Raw genomic sequence first — 21,993 nt, 5'->3', positions numbered from 1 at the left:
CTTGTTAAACAACAGCTTACCTCTCCGTCTTACATACTATTGCACTCCACCAGTTCATGAATATAGTACTAAATTCAAGGGTAGGGGAAATCTCCTTCTACCTAAAGTAATCACATCCATAGGCAAGTTTGCAATTCGTTTCACAGATACGACTTTTTGGAACAGTCTACCACCTGGCATGAGATCACAACCATCTAGATCTTCATTTTGTTATTCTCTAAAAAATACACTCGAGCTCGTTAAAGACTATATCCACTAATTATACATTTTGTATTTAATATTTACTTTACACTGCAGTGCCCTCTCTCTCTCTCTCTCTCTCTCTCTCTCTCTCTCTCTCTCTCTCTCTCTCTCTCTCTCTCTCTCTCTCTCTCTCTCTCTCTCTCTCTCTCTCTCTCTCTCTCTCTCTCTCTCTCTCTCTCTCTCTCTCTCTCTCAGTCGTCGAAACTGCCCAGAGCACCACCACCGCCGCCATATCAGGTATGTTACCGTGGACACCATAAACGCACAATTCTATTATGCCGATTTGTGACAAAAACTGTGATTCCGACTAAAATCTCAGTAATATAATACTCTAGCTACTTTCTGTAGTAGTGATTTGGATTTCAGAAAAAGGTCTGCTGAATTTTGCACGTACTTCCATCAACGTGGTTATCCTATGTCTGTTACCAACGCGGCTTTACATAAAGTATCATCTTTGTCTAGGGAAGCTTGTATCAAATCACATGATCAGAGGAGTAACAACGATCGTCCCATACTAGCTCTTACATACCATCCCTTTTCAACTAGAGTTAAAGACATTATATACAAGCATTTTAATATCTTACGTTCTAATAGGGTTACTACAAATACGACGTAAACGAAGTAATTGTGAATAGGGAATGGAATCTAAACACTTATTAGGATGTGATGAACCATACTGCAAATATGAATGTGAATCAGTAGGTTTAGTATAAATAGATGTAGCTATATCATCACCATCAATCCTAAGGGAGATGTCAAGGAAATTGATTGTTAGTTCTGAAATATCATAAGTATACTGAATAGCAGGATTAAAATTACATATGTAGTTAATAAACTGCATAAGGTCCTCAAGTTTGAGTGATGCTGCACCAACGCCGTCATCAATAAATCGTTTATATAGATCAGGTAAGATCCCTTGATATGAGCTGAAAATAAGGTGTTCTTGATAAGACATAAATAAACAAGCATAACTAGGTCCAAGACAACTTCCCATAGCAACGCCGCGTTTCTGCACAAAATACCTGTCATTAAAGGTAAAATAATTACAGGTGAGAACAAGTTCAGCCAATCTAAGAAGTACGTGGGTAGGAGGGTCAAGTACAGGTCTATTCACAATTACTTCGTTTACGTCGTATTTGTAGTAGTGATTTGGATTTCAGAAAAAGGTCTGCTGAATTTTGCACGTACTTCCATCAACGTGGTTATCCTATGTCTGTTACCAACGCGGCTTTACATAAAGTATCATCTTTGTCTAGGGAAGCTTGTATCAAATCACATGATCAGAGGAGTAACAACGATCGTCCCATACTAGCTCTTACATACCATCCCTTTTCAACTAGAGTTAAAGACATTATATACAAGCATTTTAATATCTTACGTTCTAATAGGGTTACCAATTCATTGTTTCCTGCAGTATCATTAACAGCTTGGCGTCGTGATACCAGTCTTAGAGATATGGTGGTACATACAGAACAATGTGAATTGGAAGTTAATGCTGGTTCTTTTCCGTGCGATCGTACTCGATGTGGTACATGTCGTTTCATTATTAATACTAATCATGTTTTTGGCCCTAAGAACAGTGTGCCTGTTACAAGTAGATTTACTTGTATTAGTACTAATGTAGTGTATTGCATTACATGTCAAAAATGTGGTTTTCTATATATAGGTTCAACTGTACGTCGTCTTGGTGATCGTTTCGTGGAACATCTCCGTTTGACCAGACAAAGGAATCGTAACTATCCCGTATCTATGCATTTTATTACAAACGATCATAATGTATCAGATATGTCCATTTCAGGAATTTGTAAGGTTTCTGGTGATGAGAAAGCTTTGAGGTTGAAGGAAGAAGAAATCATTTTCCGTCTTGGAACGCTGGAACCCCTTGGAATTAATAGATTATTCTCGTCTTTCCCAATCTAATTACTAGTATCATGATTATTGGGTATTTTTTAAATTTCAGGCGTATTCTATTGGGTTCTATTAGGTGCGTGCGAATTTAAGAACTTATCCCACGTACAACCGTTTATTTATATCACGCGCGGTTTTGTTCCATTATATTTAGAAATGTTCGGGTTGTCACCTGGCATTTCTCTGTCTCGCCAATTTTTCCTTTGAAAAAGAATATTTATTCGAAACGTCGGATTTAACAGCTATATATACGGACTGGTTTATTAGTTCCTTATGCATTTCTATGTATGTATGTATGTATGTATGTATGTATGTATGTATGTATGTATGTATGTATGTATGTATGTATGTATGTATGTGTGTGTGTGTATGTGTATGTATGTATGTATGTATGTATGTATGTATGTATGTATGTGTGCGTACGTGTTAGCGTGTGTACTTGCGTGTGTATATATGTGTGTTTGGGTGGTGTACTGGTAATTTTTCACAAAACTTTGCAATTCAGTTCCCCTACCCCTGAGAGTATAGTAAAACCCTAACGTAGGGATCCTACCTACACAAATTTAATATCAAATGACGCACACTGAGGTGCAAAGGTTGGTTCGTTCAGTAACCAAAGTACAAAACATTGGACACAGTCAACAATATCGGACCATAAACAGGGTTGGCCCATGTTGTCAATACGTATACGTACATGTATGTCGCTTTGCTAGGAATGGAGTGATAATTTTCACCAGTATTATTTACATGGTTCGTTGTACACATATGTGGTATGTATACAATTTTGGTTTGCTGTGAAAAAGTGGTACACGTATGTACAATTTTAGATATACAATTGGCTACTGTTATATTAACATTTTCCAATCGCTGCCTTTTTTACTGTGTTGTGGAATAGAGATACGAATCGATCGCATTAGATATAAAGTGACCCAAATGAACCGGCCGATATCCCTTGATAGTGTGTCACCACAATTTATACAATCACAACAATGGGCTAACATATAGTGGACAGCTTCGGGAATGCATATTATTCGTTTGATCTAGCATGTTTATATCCATACCTTGAAAGAAAGAAGTTGTCCTTGATTGAACATCCCATTAGTTTGTACAAATAGATAGTACAACCCTCCGAAATGTCGGCATTAATAGACAAGTCAGCTCAACTTAAAGTATTTAAACAAAGGACTATTGTATTCTATTATTTTATAGACCTTGATAGTTTTGTTGTCTATCTCACTGCGCTCTTTCATGACAAACAGTACGATGGAGACTGCAACTTAAAACTCCGTTGACCTAACTAGAATTGATTTGGTATAATCAAAAGATGCTCGTATAACGACTGTAATTTTGGCCTAAATTTTAGCAATTGGGATAAGATAAAGGTTATATGTCAAACGCTCTAATGAGATTTCAGGTTAACTTTCAGCCTATGATGAATCCCTTGAAACCCAATTCTCGGAGACCTAGTATTGAAGCAAAATTACTGCTGGATTCATATGCAGTTAGATTTGAGAGATTGACTATTCGAATCTGATCTGTATCTCTGTATCCGACATCTTGGGATACCATACATGTATTATGATGTGTATTTGCAGACTCGTGGATGTTTGGATGGTCTACTATCAGTATGATGTTCTATGGGGAGGGTTGTTTTTAGGGGAGGGGTGTATCTGATCATTCAAAGAGATGTTACCTTCGGAACAAATCAACTTTGCCATGTGTGTCGAGGTGATCTACTTTCAGACCGTTGCCGATTTGGAAGCACTCGCAGTCTGTTGACGCATGTAGTTATTAAATCAAGGTTACGATCTTTCATTCGAAATGTAATTCTCTTTTCAATTACAGATCACTAAAAGACATATATACTGTAAACGTACTGTGTAGTTTGTCGTTAAAGAACAAGACTCAATGTGGAAATGGTGGGCTAGTAAGTTATTTTTCTCATGTAAAAAACAACATTCGGGCTTATTATTGTTTTTTTTTATGCTAGAAGTTATGTACAGTAGAAGAACCACAAGTCACCATTACTCAAGTTGTATAACACAAGCTTGTTATATGATGTACTGCTATAGATTTGTCACATGGTGAATCAAGTCGCGCTAAGTAACATACAAATTGTATAATAGAAATTGATAATTGACTTCATTTTATATAGTAGTAGTAGTAGTAGTGGTGGTGGTGGTGGTGGTGGTGATGGTGGTGGTGGTGGTGGTGGTGGTGGTGATGGTGGTGGTAGTAGTAGTAGTAGTAGTAGTAGTAGTAGTAGTAGTAGTAGTAGTAGTAGTAGTAGTAGTAGTACCTTATTGTTATAAGTTACCTTATTGGAATCTAGCTTCTGAAGCGACTACAAATTGCACTAATAAAGTGTATGTAGTCATTGTCCCTAGACATCTGATAAAAATAAGTACGTGTCCTATGCTAGTTATTAACAAACTGAATTTCTTTGTTTTATTGTTTTTTTTAATTTTTTTTCTTTCAGTCATAACATGTACAGTTGCTGGAATGTGTGGTGTTATCTTTATAGCCCTATTTTGTTATCTAAAATATAAACAAGTGAAAGATGAGGAAAGAAGAATGCGACAGTTGCCTATAGCAACGAATGACAATCGTCACTACGGCTCTGTTAGATATTCTTCTCTACAACAGGTAAGTGCACTTTACTGTTATCTTCTCATATCATTGTCATTTTGCCTATCCTTGTATATTTAGCCGAATTTGCCCAAGGAATATAAAAGTCAAACTTGCATAAGTCGTACATGTACTTCTCGATATTACTCGTAGGCCTTGACATCATACAAACAAAATACCATTGGATTACATATCAATATAGCATTTGTACCATTCTTCTTTTAGGATGACGTCGGCGATGATAGATCCTAGCCAGAAATGGACAGAGATCGATAGGCTATACACCAAATTTGACGGACTTCGTCTATTTCTGCAATGCAAGTTTTCATTACCAGTCTTTGAAATTAACACAAGGTCATGAATATATTACTGTGGCGCTTTATTTCTATCTAAGTTCGAAATATTTCGTAGAGAACAATTTAGACTGTAAGGTTGAGGGGTGAGGGCGCCCATAATGGCGTGAAGTACAGAATTGGGACAATTATACGATTATTAAAATAAATTATAAACTAGAATCGGAATACATAAAAGTGAAGCTGGATCGTCATTATATAAACCACAAATAAAAAAGTTGACATTTCTAACGTCACTATATTTTGAATTGTTTTCAACTTTACAATCCTGAATATATTATTTTCTTCTCTGAAGCATTAAATTATCTGACATGTGACGAGAATGAAAGATAACTGTAAATTTTGATGACTTGTACATTATATATTAAATAAAAACAATGTATAAATGTCTATTTTGATCACACATGTGTTCTCTGAAGGGGCAATGTAACATAGTACCTCACTGTGGAATGTTTGGAAACCATTGTGCACTTGAGGAACTGCAGTTGGCTAGGGAATCGGAAGTGCGCCATATCACTAAAATGTGGAGTAAATTTGCGAATGTATTTTTCTCAAACAAGTTTGGTGGCGTTGTTGCAGTTTGTACCGTGAGTGCACATGTTACTTCGGTTTAATGCATACCAATTAAAACTCTGTGGCTGATTGAAAGGATGGAGAAATTCCGTTGTTATTACCCATCAAGAGTTTCACTGTATTTCCACTGTGGTATAAGATAGATTATCAACTCATATGGTAAGATTCAAAATTTGCCTTTTAACTTTGAATTTTCTCGCGGTAACAGTGCTAACTTTTGAGTGATTTTGTCCAAATTGGTCCAATTTTACTACAGATCGCGCAAACTACCGAAAGTCGTAAATGATGATAATAATTTGTATAGTTAGTATCAATGTTTAAAGGTCTATATCTCTGTGACATGACATGACAATTCAGATGATCGACAAGTACATGTGAATCATCAAAATGGTCACACTAATATACATTTTATTTCTCAAACGTTTTGAACTGTCCAATCAATTATGTTAATGTTTTTTTGTTTTGCTTTTATCGTATCCCATTTACTATAGCAGTGGTGTTAAGGAGTTTGTCCTCGAAAATAAACAACGTCGGAGATCGATTATCGCGTACACTACTAGTGGCAATAATTGGTAATTAAAGTTATGATGAGAAATCAACTGTACATTTAATTGGTAGACTTGGAAAGGGTCTCGATTATGTAGTACGTGAAATACTGACTTAGGTAAAACTCCTGTATGTATGCGTTTAGGGATTTGGGTTTATAATTATATATTTGTACAAATAATACTACAACTTGTTTTGTCTAAAGAACATTAATCTTGGAAGACTTTAACGAACTTTTAAAACAAACTCTTTCGATTTGAGGAAACTATTTGAAGCCAAAAACATATTTACGATAAATTTTACGGTATATACATAAACGTTCGTTGAAATCATCACCTTGTGGTATTACAGTGATCAATACCCAGTCATTCATAGTGAAAGCATTCGTCTGTGGGCGATAACATAAGATGTTAGCCGAGGTTGATGGGGAAAGTAATGGTATAGAGCCTACTTCGTACAAGTAAGTCATTTCACTTGATAAAGAAGGGGAAGAATAATCGTACACGTTACGGTACGAACCGATTAATCTGATCAGGATTAGTCTCGAGGCTATCTGTGGCTTCGAAAATCTCAACGTAGCGTCCTGATCTGACAACTATTCTACATCTGGGTATAGTGTAGCTGCCAGCAATGGACAACAAAGACAAGGTGTGCATATCTGTGTGACTGGCTTCGTTTGAAATGTCATTTCAGGACCTCAGCTAGACGTGGGATGAGATTCGAAGCCACGCGTACGGATAGCCGCTAGATTAGATCATGACTAACCACGTTTTGTTCTTCATTACATCTATGTAAATCATTGCACATTTTAAAAGTATATTTTGTTATAATTATCTACAAGCATGAGAATGTTTGGCGGTCTTCGGTTTTATTATATATGAAAACGTGATTGGACAGATTTTGATTTTAAGATAGCTTTATGACTGTGGACATTTGGTCTTTGTAACTTTGCACATACATACATACATACATACATACATACATACATACATACATACATACATACATACATCATTTTACCGCAAGTAAACACACGTCAATTGTATATATAGTTGCTAATTCCGTACCACTAGGCTAAGTCTTTGAGCAACAGTACTGCAGAAGTCATCGTAACCGCTATTAACATGGCAGTTTAGTGCCTGCTCAACTACAGTAGTGGCTTCAGGTGAGTATTTAATCGGCATGAACCATACAACCTACCTCCAATACCCCAATTGTTGTTCCGATTCAAAGGTCAAAATACTCAGAATCGATAGTAAAAATGGCGTATTGTGTTAAGTTATGTGGTCTTTTCAAACAGCTTGAAGACATATTAAATATATATTCAAATTGACCGTTTTATGGTAGAACAAGCTGCCACCTATATTATATATATCCTGTCACTTTCCCATTTCTGAATGTGTGTCTATAAAATAAGTACCATTCAATGCCATTCACATATTGTAGTTCACATTTTCTTATTTTCTCATATGAATACCGCGACGAAGTCTATTGCATTACTCAGCTTTCACTGCCATCACATATTGTATAGATGAGACACGCATAAAAGATTACATGTCACGTGACCCAATCACACTCCGATGACCTCGACCTTAAAAAGACCTCGTTGTCATATCGTGAAAGTGACAGCTAATACCTGTTTACGGGTTGCCATGCACTAGGTTCTGTATTAGGTGAACACGGTATGGGGTGCTCACATACCCATAAATAATGAGGAAAGGAACACGATACAGGCCAGAGAGGACTGGATATTTTACGTAGTGTAAGGTATACGAGATAATATATCGGAATCGGTGTCCAGTTACCGTAGTAACAGAGTCGAGCACACCATATTCTATATTTCACCGTTACAACGGTAAGTCTGTGCATTTATTCAACAACTGAGTGATTCTAAACATACATATTTATTTATCACCCTGCGACTCATCAGGATAATCAGTTTATCACTCGGAAAATTCCGCCGAATTTCGAAATTTCGAAATATAAGGCCTTTGAATTGACTTCAGTGCAGTGACATTTCATCGTTAACTGTGTAGGCTAACGCTATAATGGTGATAAGTAGAAGGGCTATAATTCGTCGATTGTGACCACTTGTATGGTTGTATTTACGTTCACTGATAACAAACCTATATATTCAGCAAATATGTCATGGCAGAGTTTTGTACCGAATTCCGACTCATTTTGACCGTGACTTTGCCGTACGGTGGGTTGACCCTAGTTACCTGAGGAGTGTTGTGATGAGACATGACGTGATGCGCGCATGCACGAATATGACATTCAATATATATATGTAGTGCGTAGATAAAATTAAACACAAAGTCACTGTCAAGGTGTGATGTGAGCAAACACCTATATCATGATAATACATTGATATTATATATGAACAAGAAAACAGTCTCGTTCCAAATCGGTTTCTTTAAAATGACTCTTGATTTCACAATTTGTTCATATTCTTTATACTGAGCATCGATTTTCCTTTCCATTCAATATATACAAATGTTTGATCATTATGTATCATTGCCTTGAATTGGGCTTATATACGATATTTAGTAGAAAACATGATGCTATTTCATCAACGTTGAAAATATTACTTCAAATCAGTTGCCATATTTGTGTCTACCAGTAATTATAAAATGTGTAAATGTAATATAGAATGTGTTGAAATTTTACATTGTTAACCTTGAATCATGTGTACATAGATACCTGTAACAATAGACGCTGTTCTGTTCGACTAATGCAATTGGGCATAAAGACTTGTGTGACGTGTGTGAACAGCATTTGTGAAATTGACCTTCGTTTATGCATCATGCTTGTAGAGTTGAACCGAGTACAGGGGGCCTGATGTTTGGGGCCTAATTCACCCGATCTATCGGAATGGAACATGCCTTTCACGTACATTGTATATATCGCATATTAACAACCCCATTCCAATAACACTGTGGGTCAGTGGTCTGATAGCGTAAGTTTCGTCAATGATGTGTTCAAAATCGATTTCCATTTTACTTATATTTTACCATTGAAATCGAGGACCGTTCACAAAACAACATTAACGCTCGTATTGTATATGGCTGTTAAGTCGTACATTGTAAAGCAATTTATACAAGCATGACTGTGTTTTTGAAGAATGGATTCTGTACATTAGGCTACTTTAATTAAAATAGATATAATTGACGTGACCTATATAAACAAGATGTTGTTTCTTCTCTTAGTTTCCATGGCGACAAGTCATTACGATTAGGGTTTAAGCATAACATATCAAGACAAGACATCAACAGATCTAGACACATGTACTGTGACAGTATATGTACACTAGTTCACTCAAAACATGGCGTACAACAGACTGGATGCATAATTGATCCTCTCTCCCTTCTAGAGGTAGTCGGATGTCATTACTCGAGTCATTTAGCCCCCATGACTAGGATTTCAATTCTGTGGCACAAGGCAAACAGTTAGATGAAAAATGAGTTGGCCTATATCATAAGCAAATACTGAAACAAAAGAACGGTAAAAAAAACTACTCATATATTAATGTATATGTTTGCACACAGACGTTAGAAGGCCTATGTATGACAAGTTAGAAGTATGGCACTCCGACATGACTGACCAAAATGGCTGCAAAGTCGTTTCAGTGTTAGCCTTTGTAGAGACTTACAGGATGGTCAGGTAGACCTTTTGTAAAAACACCCATGGGTTGACCCGAAGTTGACCCGATGTCACCTTATAGCTTTAAATCGTTATGAACACCAGTAAAAGAAAGGCAAACCTCGGTTTCGTACATTTCAATTCAATTCCATGTAATAAAATATGTAGGTGTATACAAATAGTGCTTTCTTTAGGTTGGTTTGAATTGCCTCATACCTTTTGGTCCTGCTCTTAAACAGACAGCTTTTGTTCACCGAAGGGTCATACAAAGATCTTCATTTTACGCTCTGGTAGAAAATCTGTCTGCAACCAAACTATAAAGGACACGACACTTACGACACGACAAGCACGTGTACAGATTGATTACAAGCTAAGACCTATGGGGTGATCCGAGGTACATACTAGACGTGTAGTCACGACTAACATACCATGCGTCAATAACGTCAATATTCGTATGTGATGTGTGATTTGCAGTGGTTTTTAGCTGATTTCTGGGATATCTATCATACGTTAGTTGCATTTTAGTCTATCTACATTTTTTTTTAATTTCAATTAATTTTTTCCAGGCTACTTAGGTTCTATTCTTATTAAGAACTTTGTCAGAGATCAGACGAAACTAAAGGATTGGAATTACATGACAGCATACTGTAATATACGACATGATGGCAGAGGAATCCATTCTACCGCATGAAAGGGAGGTAAGAGTATTATGCAATTTATATTAATATTTTGAATCACAGGGCCAGTTGATACAAAACCCTTGTTTCATTTCTCCATGCAAAAAGTCACTGACTAAGATACTGGAATAGTACATGTACATGTTCTATGACCACTATAGTACTTGTACATGTTCTATGACCAGTCCTGGTAATACGAACTTCAGTGACTTCGGTTACTGTATACGTTAAATTAAAATCATAATTTTATCGAGTTATCTTAAATTTGTTTGTACACACTTCCTCGATTTGACCAATTGACGGTGATTTCGTGATATGAACTTAAATGAATATAACAAGACAAATCGATGTGTATAAGCAGTGTTTGCAATTACAGCTGTACGTCGGGGGGAGGGGGGCTATCATATTCTGATTCTGAAAATCCTATAGGATCTGTCACTTTAAGATATCAAATATGAATATTCAAATCAGACCTGATCATATAGCAACAAATTTATAAACTTTACTCAGTCTGGTATAATGAGACTCACAGTTTCACCAATGTTTGTATTATTATATTATTAATAATTCAAAGATTCCTATTCAATTTTTTTTCTGCAGCGATATTGTCGGACAAATGGGTCTGTTTTCACTCTCAACTCAATAGAACGTCAGCTGGGTGAATTTCATTTACAATACTCATCTAAACGTGGTCGATATGAACGAGGAGATAAAAGTAACGAATTCCCAAATGTAGAGGGATGGGAAGCAGGTGCATTCTACCATAAAGGTATTGACGTCAACAGAAACGTTGAACAGGTAACGAGTTCTTTATACTGCTACAGATACTTTGTTGCCTTGTGAAACAGCTTATTCGATATCAGAGAACGAATGCAGAGAGTAAGATACATATGCAAGAATATGAGAGAGAGAGAGAGAGAGAGAGAGAGAGAGAGAGAGAGAGAGAGAGAGAGAGAGAGAGAGAGAGAGAGAGAGAGAGAGAGAGAGAGAGAGAGAGAGAGAGAGAGAGAGAGAGAGAGAGAGAGAGGACAAATAAAAAGGAAAATTTGATGTATCAAAACTGTGACTGGTTCTTTCAGGTAAATAGGACATTTTATTTTCATGGATGTTAAACGTCGTGAGTGCATTTGTAATTTTGATTTTTCTTAAATGTCAAAATCCTTACAGAATGGTCACGTGCCTGGATCGACGAATGAGGTCACATCTTTAATTGCGTGGAAGTTTGACTTTGGAGCTTATCGAGTGAATACTGGAAAAATTAAATGCTTAACTCATCCTTCACTGAAGTGGAGATTATTTACAAGGAAAGATGGTGATGGCTATCCCTGGCAGTCAGAAATTACAGGTAAGGACGATACTTCCCCACCTCCTCTGTTGATTACAAGAACATAATATGTTGGAAGTTTTTGATGGATACGACTTCTATGCCTTGTACTTTCTTCCACCAATCGCGGTATTCATGTGCACATTGAATTTCACTCTCCTTGCGATAAGCATATATTCACTTTCACTCCCCCCCCCCACATCAAGAATGACATGTAAGTATTGACCCGAGAGTAGTGACATGTGTCTATGAATGTGAATCTAAATCCGCTGCTTGCAATTGTACATGACAGGTATTCGTATAACTTGAATTCATTAACATGTGACACGAACCTTTACATAGAGAGACGTGATCATAAAAGTACTCTCCAGTCCTTAAAATACGATATATCTGTTTGTTTCAAGTTTTCGCATTAAAGCTGCACTACTTGTGATTTGAGTATTAAACTTGGAATTTTTTTCATCAGGCAACGAACAATATATTCACTGAAAATTGTTAAAATACCAATAATTAGATATTGTACTTGTTAATAAGTGGTTTATTGTATCACAGCAGCAAATTGAAATTGGGATCGCATTGGGATGCTGATTTTTGGGTGCGGACCAAATAAATAACTTGATTGGATATATTGCCCCATACTTGGTGTACAGCCTCACTGTGACAAATCTGTTTACTCACAGGGGATTCAATACTTTTCATAGTGAACAATATTGCTAGTAAGTCGTTATATCTAACAAAGCTGTTAAAAAAAACATTTGCAGTTAATGCAGGTTTAAATTTGCTGAAAAAAGTACTGTTGAACCAGTTGGTTATCTTGTTGTTGTTGTTGTTGTTGTTGTTGTTGTTGTTGTTGTTGTTGTTGGTGGTGGTGGTGGTGGTGGTGGTGGTGGTGGTGGTGGTGGTGGTGGTGGTGTGTTTTAACTGACATCATCTTCTTTTACAGGTACACACCATTTAACTGATGTACGTGGTACATCATTTCTCATTTTGACTGCAATATTTCCAAACCACCTACCAAATCAGGACTTACCAGACGTATTGAAGGAGGGCTACAATGCATGCCATCTCTTTAAAATTAGTGTTAACCTTGAACGTCATCAACAGCAAGTCGATAAAGTGAGTTTCACTATAATTGATTGTTATTGGTGTCAATAGATTAGGTGATAACTTCAGTGAATAAGTGTGTCGTAATAAAGCTTTCACAATGATTTTAAGTAATGGTTGGCTAACTTTAAAATCGTAGATTGGTAGAAGGGTTTGCCAATACTGTCATGGGTAGTTTGATCCGATGTGTCTGTGTGTAGGGAGGGGCACTGTTATAGTATGGCGGGAGGGGTGTTTGATTTTTTTTTTGCATTAGTTTTGTTGACGTTTGTTTGTTCGTTTTTGATAAATGTAGGGACTGGTTATTACTTTGTTTGGTTTTATTGATCGGTTTATTGGTGATCGCTAATCACCCTGGCGAGCATTTGATAGTTTGTTTTACTACGGTACTACATCTCAATAGGTATATCCTTGTGACCCACTCCATGGATCGATGGCCATATGCATGCCTGACAGGTATATTAAAGTACATGATAGTTTAATTGTTAGATTCTCTATGACATTATATTTGACCAAAAGCTCCATGACACATCACTAACATCCCATATGCATAATGGCTTAGTGATTTATTTAAATTTGTTTACAGGGCAATGACTTGTCAGCAGCCGCCATGAGTAATGATGTTGACCGAATTGATGGTATTCTTCAAGCTGAGTATCGCCAAGATGACTTGAAAGCTTGGAATTCAGAGGGAGTAAGTAAAAAAATATTCGAAAATATCATAACTCAGACATTCATTTAACAAATATAGTGTTTAATATCAAAACCATCGGGTCGTTTTATAATACTGTAGACCACATTCTACGAACATAGGTTTTATATATATTATAACGCACGATTGAGGACATACTAGTCTAGAACAGTCATCGGAACATGGAAGATGGTCACATGTGATATGGGTTACCTACCCTTTTGCGTTAACTGCAATGACGACGGTAATCAGTTTTTCATGTACGTCAGTACAGGATATAACACAATCTTTACTAAATTCCATATTTCTTTTTTATATGCGCAAATGTTATCGATAACTATCGACTTCTAGATAACATCAATTGCGACCAGACATAAATCATCAAACTCTGAGGAATTCTACGTTCTACGAGTTCTAACCAAATTTAACATTACAAGTAAGCTATGATTGGATGTTCTACATTTCAGGATACTGCTCTGCATGTGGCTTTCAAATGTCGTTCGAATGATATGGGTATTCATCTGATCCAGAAATACCCTGAACTAAAACATATCGAAAACAAACATAATGAAAAACCTTGGACCTATGCAAGTAAGAAAATGAAACGTTTGGTTGAAAACTACCAATATGAAGATACAGAAGATGAACATAAGCAATGTAAGTACTAGGCTCATGGGGACAGGGGAGGGGGTTATTGTTATGGGAAGAGAAAGCCTCGTGGGTTCATTTTATCTGAGACTGTCCTCATAGAAAACTTCATAGAAACATCGTTTTGCTATGGTAACAGTGGTCCGAAACCTTATTAGTTTACAAAACGTTTGATCAAAACAAGATACATTACAGTTCGTTTTCGCGGTCGTTGAATAGCGATACCACAAACGTTCGTCACGTAAATGCACGTGGTCCAGATTCGACCAAATAACTTTTACTGACATTACCGTTATAACAGTTTTCAGTCAGATCCACACATTGCAGAATGAATTAATGTCAAAGCATTGCTACAAACTTCGCAAATCACCATAATCATCAGATCACAAATATGAGTTTGCACTTAATCAACAAGGATTCGGAATTGCATTTTAATTACAAAAAAAGATGGAATTTGTCATTCATACGTCGTCATCCTGAAGGATGTTACATGTTGATTTCATGTTCACAGATAATGAAAAACGCTGTGTTGGATATGACCTTCGCAATGACCGTGACATTGGAAAGGACGCAATAGGACACGATACCTATGCAAAGGGGCTGGCAAATGCTTTGTTTAGTCCACGATTACCTACCCCTCTCACTGTGGGTATATTTGGACCTTGGGGGTCTGGTAAAACATTCCTACTCAAGAGGTTAAAACGTAAGTTCTAATGTCTGCAATCAATGGTAAAAATTATCTAATTACCCGACAATTTTACGAATTGAGACTTGTGAGTTTTTGGCCGTTTCTCTCTGTTTTATCTCTATTACATCATCATAACTGTCATATGCAACTTTATACTTGCTTGGGCTGTCATCTTACCAATCTTAAAGACACTCTGGAGGCAACAGCTGGTCCTTGGCTCTTATGATATCACATATATTTAACTATATGTACATACTAAAGTGGCACAAGCTTAGTTCATAAGATATGTTTAATCAGGTAGGTCTACAAAACTACTTGGAAATACAGAGATTGCATATCAATGCGTACACCCGGCGTTGGCATTAAAAATAACCTTCTGACGTTGTTGGTATATTTGATGACAAAATAGGGAGTCCTTAAATTGTTCAGAATCATTATCGAATCATTTATATAATCATTATACATGAATATTAATGCCTGTTTTAGTTCTGCTAATAACAGTTTGTGATTATTAACAAAATGTATACATTATACTTGAGTAGTAGCACACACTGCTAGCTATTTATTTAAATTCTCCAGAAAAACTTACAAACTCAGCTTTATAATTCCCCCTTGCTAAACCTAACTACTAAATTTCATGAATTTCCATCAACAGAAACAATGAGAGGAATGGCACGAGGCTATCGCATCAGTAGGGCCAAACTATGGAGTGAATTTAAGCTGCTCTTACGGATAATATTCTTCCTCCCTCCGCCACCCACAATGCATTATGACACCAATGAAATGGATTTTGTGTTCGTCAATTTCGAAGCATGGCAATTTGCAGGTTGCGACAAATTATGGGCAGGTATTGTGACTAATCTTGTCAGTAGAGTGGAACGCTATGCTGGGTACTGGAAAACAAGATTTTTTCGAATCGTGGTAAAACAAAGAGAGCTAACATGGCGAAAGACCAAAGATAAAGACAAAAAACTTAAACCAAGGAAAACCATCGGTATTCCAAATTTTGCATGGGCTGTTTTCATTTTGATAATACTAATTGTTGGTATTGTGTTGGCCGTTTTAATTGGTACCGGTGAACTGATTATTTCCGACAGTTCAGCAAATGCAACTAATTCGACAACAGGAGAAGACGAAGGTGCACTAAAGAAGGGATTGGTCGCCATAGAGGGCGCTATCGCGACCGTTCTTGGTGGTGCCGTTATCATTAACATCAAGAATGTAGGCAATGGAGTTATGACATTCTCCCGCTCTCAGAAAAGTAAGATTGAAGGTATGGTCAACAAACCAGACATTCAAGGTAAATTGGGATTTATGGCCGGCGTCAAGAAAGAAGTCTTAATTGCAGCTCGGCTCATCAGCTGGATATCTCGGTACAGGGAGGTACCTATACGAATCGTTATCAGTGTCGACGACCTCGACAGAGTTGACAGGAAAAAGGCTGTCGAAGTCATTGAAGCCATAACCGTCTTGCTGTCAGACGAAAACTCTCCCTTTATTTGCATCCTTGCAGTAGATCCAAGAATCATTAGTGAGGCCATTGAGGATAGTCTTGGCAATATCTCAAAGAACGCCTACGTCACGGGACAGGAGTATCTCAAGAAATTCATCCAGGTTACATTTTGTATCCCTCCTATGACAACCAGGTCGAAACAGAAGTTCCTGGAACACTTGAAGGTAGAGGCGCGTACCAGATTAGCTGATGAAAATTTGAGTGATGATAATGATGACGATGACGACGACGACGACGACAATAGTGATGGAGAGAAGACGAAGGGGAAATCTTCGCAAAAGTCGAGCGATCGTGACGTACGGCCATTTACATGCTGGTCTGGGAATAAGAGTGAAGATTTAACTGAAGTCATCGTTGATTGCGATATGTACATGGAGGATTTACTGAAAGAGTTCAGAGATTTGTCCATTCTACATTACATGCAAGGAAACCCAAGAACCATCAAAAGAATCTTCAACCTCCTTTGTCTCACAGCACACATGGTCAAAGTCAGTGGCGGCCCGAAATTTCTACCACGTGATATGGTACTGTGGACCGTATTGGTGGACCAGTGGCCATATCGGACCAATCAGATGATTCATTGCATCGAAGACAACATCCAGAGACAGGAACTTGGCATCCAGGCAGAGAAGATTACACAATCTCTGAAACTGAAAGAAGTCTTGAAACTGGTGAAAGACAGGTTACAAAAACCGAAGGACTGGCAGATGTTGATGGCCCTCGATAAGGATCCTGAAATGCTTGTACGATTTCTTTCAACTGAGATGAAGCACTTCGAGGTTCGAGACGCTCTGCAGATTGTACGTCATACACCTCATCTTGATCGATCTATAATGTTCTCAATTGCGCATGCTGAGGCCATACATACCTGTACATAGGAAATATATGTAAAGTCCATCGCCGTGAACCACAGCCTCTTTTACGACACCGTCCAAACGAACAGTCAAGATTGACCCCATATTTTAGATGAATGAGGTTAAATCATGACAAAAGCAAACAGTGGCATATGAAGCTAAGCTTTAGAAATCAAGTTTTGGGTTACCAGTTACTTCCAGAAATACTTATTAATCATGAATTTCAGTCACTGAATTTTACTCTCGACGAATTCTTTAAAATGTATTACAATGAAAAGGTGAGACAAGAAGTTATTAGTGTTAGGTATTTACACAAAAACATATACGGATAAAAAGTTTTTCACATTTTAGCATCTGATTTTCTAAAAAAATGTACTGGAACTTGTTTTTGGGAGAATGAAATCTAGGTTTACTATCAAATTGTGATTGATAATGAGAATTGACTTACAATTTAGATCTAAGGGATCGTTAAAAAGTCAATTTACTTGTGGGTGAGAGTGGTCAAACAATTTTGCTTTATTTGCATAATTTTATGTGTTGAGTACAAGTATCATGACCTATGACCTTCGCTTTCGTGATATCCGTGCAGCGACCGTCCAACACGCATTACCTTAATTTTATGATGCAACGAATGACTACCATGAATTGGTAATTTCTTTGCCATGGCCAAATTAAAAGCACACACCGTCGAACCATGTAGTGAAAGTTTATCAGTGCGTAATGTTACTGGAACGCCACATTGGTTACGGTCTGTGAAGAAGCTATATATTTACAGAAACGTGTTTGGCTGAATTTTAGTCCATCAACTTTGTAAATATTTTATATTGTTGTAAATATTCTGTATGAATATATCTTTCATCTATGACAAATTTATTTTCAAAATAAAGATTATGCTAGAAAATCATAAGTTCGTGTTCTTTTGCGTTGACCCGTAGATGTACATGTACAAACACTATACGAAAAGTCATATTTGACCATGTCTTTCTAGGCCATCCGAGATAAAACTTGAACAGATGTGTAAGTGTGGTGAGTTTATTTTTTATTTTTATTTTATTTGAGATGTTTACAGGATTACCCTATTTACAGACACTCTGAATTGGAAAGACTAAAATACATACAAATTTACAAAACTAGTAAAAATAGAAATAAAATAAATTAAAAGAAGATAAAAATTACCGAAATTGCGTTAAATTCACACATCAACTATTTCATTCAGGACATCTTTTCTAAAAGTGCTGAGACTGGAAAATATGTCAGTGTTTTGCAAAAATTGAAGGTCCTAGATAAAGGTAGTTTTTCCTTTGAGTAGAATTAAAACGTGCCATTTTAAATGTGTATTGGGAACGGAGATTCCTGGAGGGCCCATGAAACGGAACGTTGGCAACAATATACATTGAGTTAAAAGAGCCATTTAAGCATTACTCTCCCATGGGGGCTGTAGACAGTCAAAGGTGATAAGGCTACGTCTCGTACTACCTCTGAACAGAGATGGTGGTTAGGTGGGTCACTTGTAGAGTAAAGGTTGGGTACGTTTAAAGGTGGATAAATTAGACTTTTCGTGTCGTGAAAATTGTAAAAGTAGAATGGCATTTCGGATCGTGTTTTTAGTAGTCAATATTATGATGACCATTCTTAATTTTGTATTTCTCATCATAATATATTCAACGTGGTTGGTTGGTTGGTTGGTTGGTCGGTATACCTGCAATACCGAAAAATTGAAAAAAGAAAGTCAAAAGTATACTATGACCTATACTAGGTATTGAACATCTGATAGGATGAAATAAACAACACAGATACCATTTTGAAAACAATGGAAAACCTGAACTAGACACTCACACAGGAAAAAAATATATAATAAAATAAAATAACAAATCTACCCACCCCACCTATTCTAAAATTTAGCGTAACCGGAACCACATGATTGTTTTATTATACCTTATTACTCAAAACAAGTAAGCTTGATACCGTGCCAAACAAAGGCAATCAAACATATATGTTTTTATCTTTTATATAAGATTCACAACAAAAGTTAACAATTATTTACAAGAATTTAGTTTCGTATTGCCTTATTTAGTTAATATTACAGTCCGCCTGGGTTACATTCACTTCTTGATTCACGAGAATATATAGATTATTTGAAGCTACAAGTACACATCTGTCAAATCTCAACGGAACAAGTGGAACACCAAAGAAGACGATGTTCTCAGATTGTCATAATTTGTGAACTAGAACTGTCTATTGCATCCTGTCAAAATCAGAAATTTAAATAACATTGCCAACAGAAACATGCAATGAGTACAATTGGGATGAATTCTATCTTGATTGCACCTTGATTTAAATTCTGATTAAAATTCCAAAATCAAATTACCATCCTGAAAAATGACGGCGTTAATATGAAAATGTATTCAAAACATAAAACGTTACGCTAAACTGATATTGCCAATAGAAAGAAATGTACAATTAACATTTGATTGGATGTGTGTAAGCGCAGTAATAAGCTATACGTGTATGTAGAACCAATAAATTATCAAATGAAGATTGTCTTGCTATGAAACATATAACGTCATGTCGATGCAGGAGTATGTTCAAAATTAATATGTAAAACATGGGAATAATCGTCTTTCATATCTAAACGTCTTCGATAAGTGTTTTTTTCATTCATTCTTGGAGGGCATAGAAATTAATTGAAATTGACTGATGACCCATTTCGGAGCATCCCTTTAATAAAGGGACAATCAGAAGTACTGCGGCGAAGTTTTTCGAGAAGATGTTTACAGAGTTATTCTGTTGTTTCAAGCATATTTCTTGAATGGGCTGCCAGCCAACCATTTATCACACCATAAAACACCCCCGAACACTCCCATCTTACTTGCACAACAAATATGGTGCTTTCCGACTAAACCTACCCCTAGGCCCTGATTAGCTGTGTCACTGACTTGTCGAGCAAACTATATCACACAGACGACGCTTATATACCTCTGATGCCATATATTCCTCAACTTTGAACTTTACCGCATCAGCCATAGCGTCACTTGAGAGCTCGAGACAGTAAACCGATGACATCACCAGTCAATGATGTCAAGTTGAACTGTATGTTTGTTCGTTACAACTTTTCATCAGTTCTGTCACGTGATTCCAGATTTACGTAGGTATGTTCATCATAGTCACACATCGTCAGGTATTCCTGTGGATTATACCAGTGAAGGTTTGTTGTAAGTACAGACAAAAGCAATAACAGTAAATACAATCGTTGATTCTAACACAGACAGCAAAAATGGTGCAATTAATACATCAAAACGATGAAATTCTAACACATTCTAAGGCCTTAAAGTGCTATATGAATGTCATTTAGTTGAGGTGTTATTTTTCAATTGTTATCTTCAAGTTCCAAAACTACGAAAATATAAAAAAAGCCAATTTAGGCAGGTGAATCTATAAAATCTTGGCATACCTTGAAGTTATACTTGTAGCAGAAAACAGAAGTAGTAGACAAAGTTTATAAATTCAATTATATCTTATTTTACCTTTGTGACATCTGATGCCATTTTGCCCATTGTCTCATCGAGTTCAGAGAATGACGGTCTTTCGTATGACTTCTCATTCCAGCAGATTCTCATTATTTCATATCTATTAGAATTATAGTCAGGAGAAAGGGATTTATTCAAAAAAATTCTGGTAAGCATAGAGACATTTGTCTAGAAAGATCGATAAAAAGATGACGAACAGACAGACAGACAGACAGACAGACAGACAGACAGACAGACAGACAGACAGACAGACAGACAGGCAGGCAGGCAGGCAGACAGACAGACAGACAGAGACAGACAGGGAAACGAGTTAAAGACAAGCAAGATAAATGTTATATGTATTACTTACAAGTTAAACTTGGTCAAAGAATGTACAGGCAAATGATCAACATTTTAATGAAAATTGCATTAGTTACATGTATAATGGTTAGTAAAATATAAAGCTACTCACAGTTGTTCGCTGCAATGTTTTGGCTTCAACAGTCTTTCTCCTCTCTTAAGTTTTCGTAACACTTGTGAGGAAGCCATGGCTCCGTAGGGTGTAGCCGCTGTGAATTATTCAAAAGAGCTATATTAGTGAAGTAGGCAAGCAAGCAAAACATACATACATACATACATACATACATACATACATACATACATACATACATACATACATACATATTGACACACACATACACACACATACATACACAGGCAAATATCGCCAGAGCTATAGAGGGACAACAGTCAGACAAAGAATACACAACATACCTTTCTGTTGTGTCAGCACTAAGTCACAGCAATGTGACAACTACGTTCAGATACAATTGTAACTTACCAAGTGTGGTTATTTCCCACAGAACAATACCATATGACCAGACATCAGATTTCGTAGTATATTCTGAATCTACCAGAGATTCCAATGCCATCCATCGAATTGGTAAAGCTGTCTGTCAGGAGGAAGAACTTTAGATATATCATGCCACTCTCGAATATTGTCATGCTATACAAGGTTTGGGATTATGCTATTGCCATATATTATAGTAGACTATTACTTTTTCCTCTTAAACACAACTACATATATGTCAGTCA

At 36.7% G+C, this 21,993-nt stretch overlaps 1 protein-coding gene across 1 annotated transcript; it reads left to right on the top strand.

Moving 5' to 3' along the window:
* Window positions 1–7,892: 7,892 nt before the first annotated feature.
* On the top strand, window positions 7,893–18,253 carry LOC144435561 (NTPase KAP family P-loop domain-containing protein 1-like). The gene is made up of 9 exons (XM_078124147.1): window positions 7,893–8,106; window positions 10,460–10,591; window positions 11,171–11,368; window positions 11,738–11,915; window positions 12,838–13,010; window positions 13,585–13,692; window positions 14,157–14,346; window positions 14,849–15,040; window positions 15,681–18,253. Exons 2-9 carry the CDS (start codon window positions 10,553–10,555, stop codon window positions 17,414–17,416), a joined length of 2,814 nt encoding a protein of 937 aa, XP_077980273.1. The 5' UTR covers window positions 7,893–8,106; window positions 10,460–10,552; the 3' UTR covers window positions 17,417–18,253.
* The last annotated feature ends 3,740 nt before the right edge of the window (window positions 18,254–21,993 follow it).

Source organism: Glandiceps talaboti, chromosome 5, assembly GCF_964340395.1.
Source record: "Glandiceps talaboti chromosome 5, keGlaTala1.1, whole genome shotgun sequence".
Taxonomy (NCBI): domain Eukaryota; kingdom Metazoa; phylum Hemichordata; class Enteropneusta; family Spengelidae; genus Glandiceps; species Glandiceps talaboti.
The sequence above is the reverse complement of the archived record's forward strand: the minus strand, read 5'-3'. Positions and strand labels throughout refer to the sequence as shown.

Excerpts from the sequence above, each read along its gene's own strand:
- LOC144435561 (XM_078124147.1), top strand. The coding sequence starts at position 10,553 with ATGATGGCAGAGGAATCCATTCTACCGCATGAAAGGGAG. Across the intron at positions 10,592-11,170 it reads TTCTACCGCATGAAAGGGAG|CGATATTGTCGGACAAATGG; the intron begins GTAAGAGTATTA and ends TTTTTTCTGCAG. Across the intron at positions 13,011-13,584 it reads ATCAACAGCAAGTCGATAAA|GGCAATGACTTGTCAGCAGC; the intron begins GTGAGTTTCACT and ends ATTTGTTTACAG.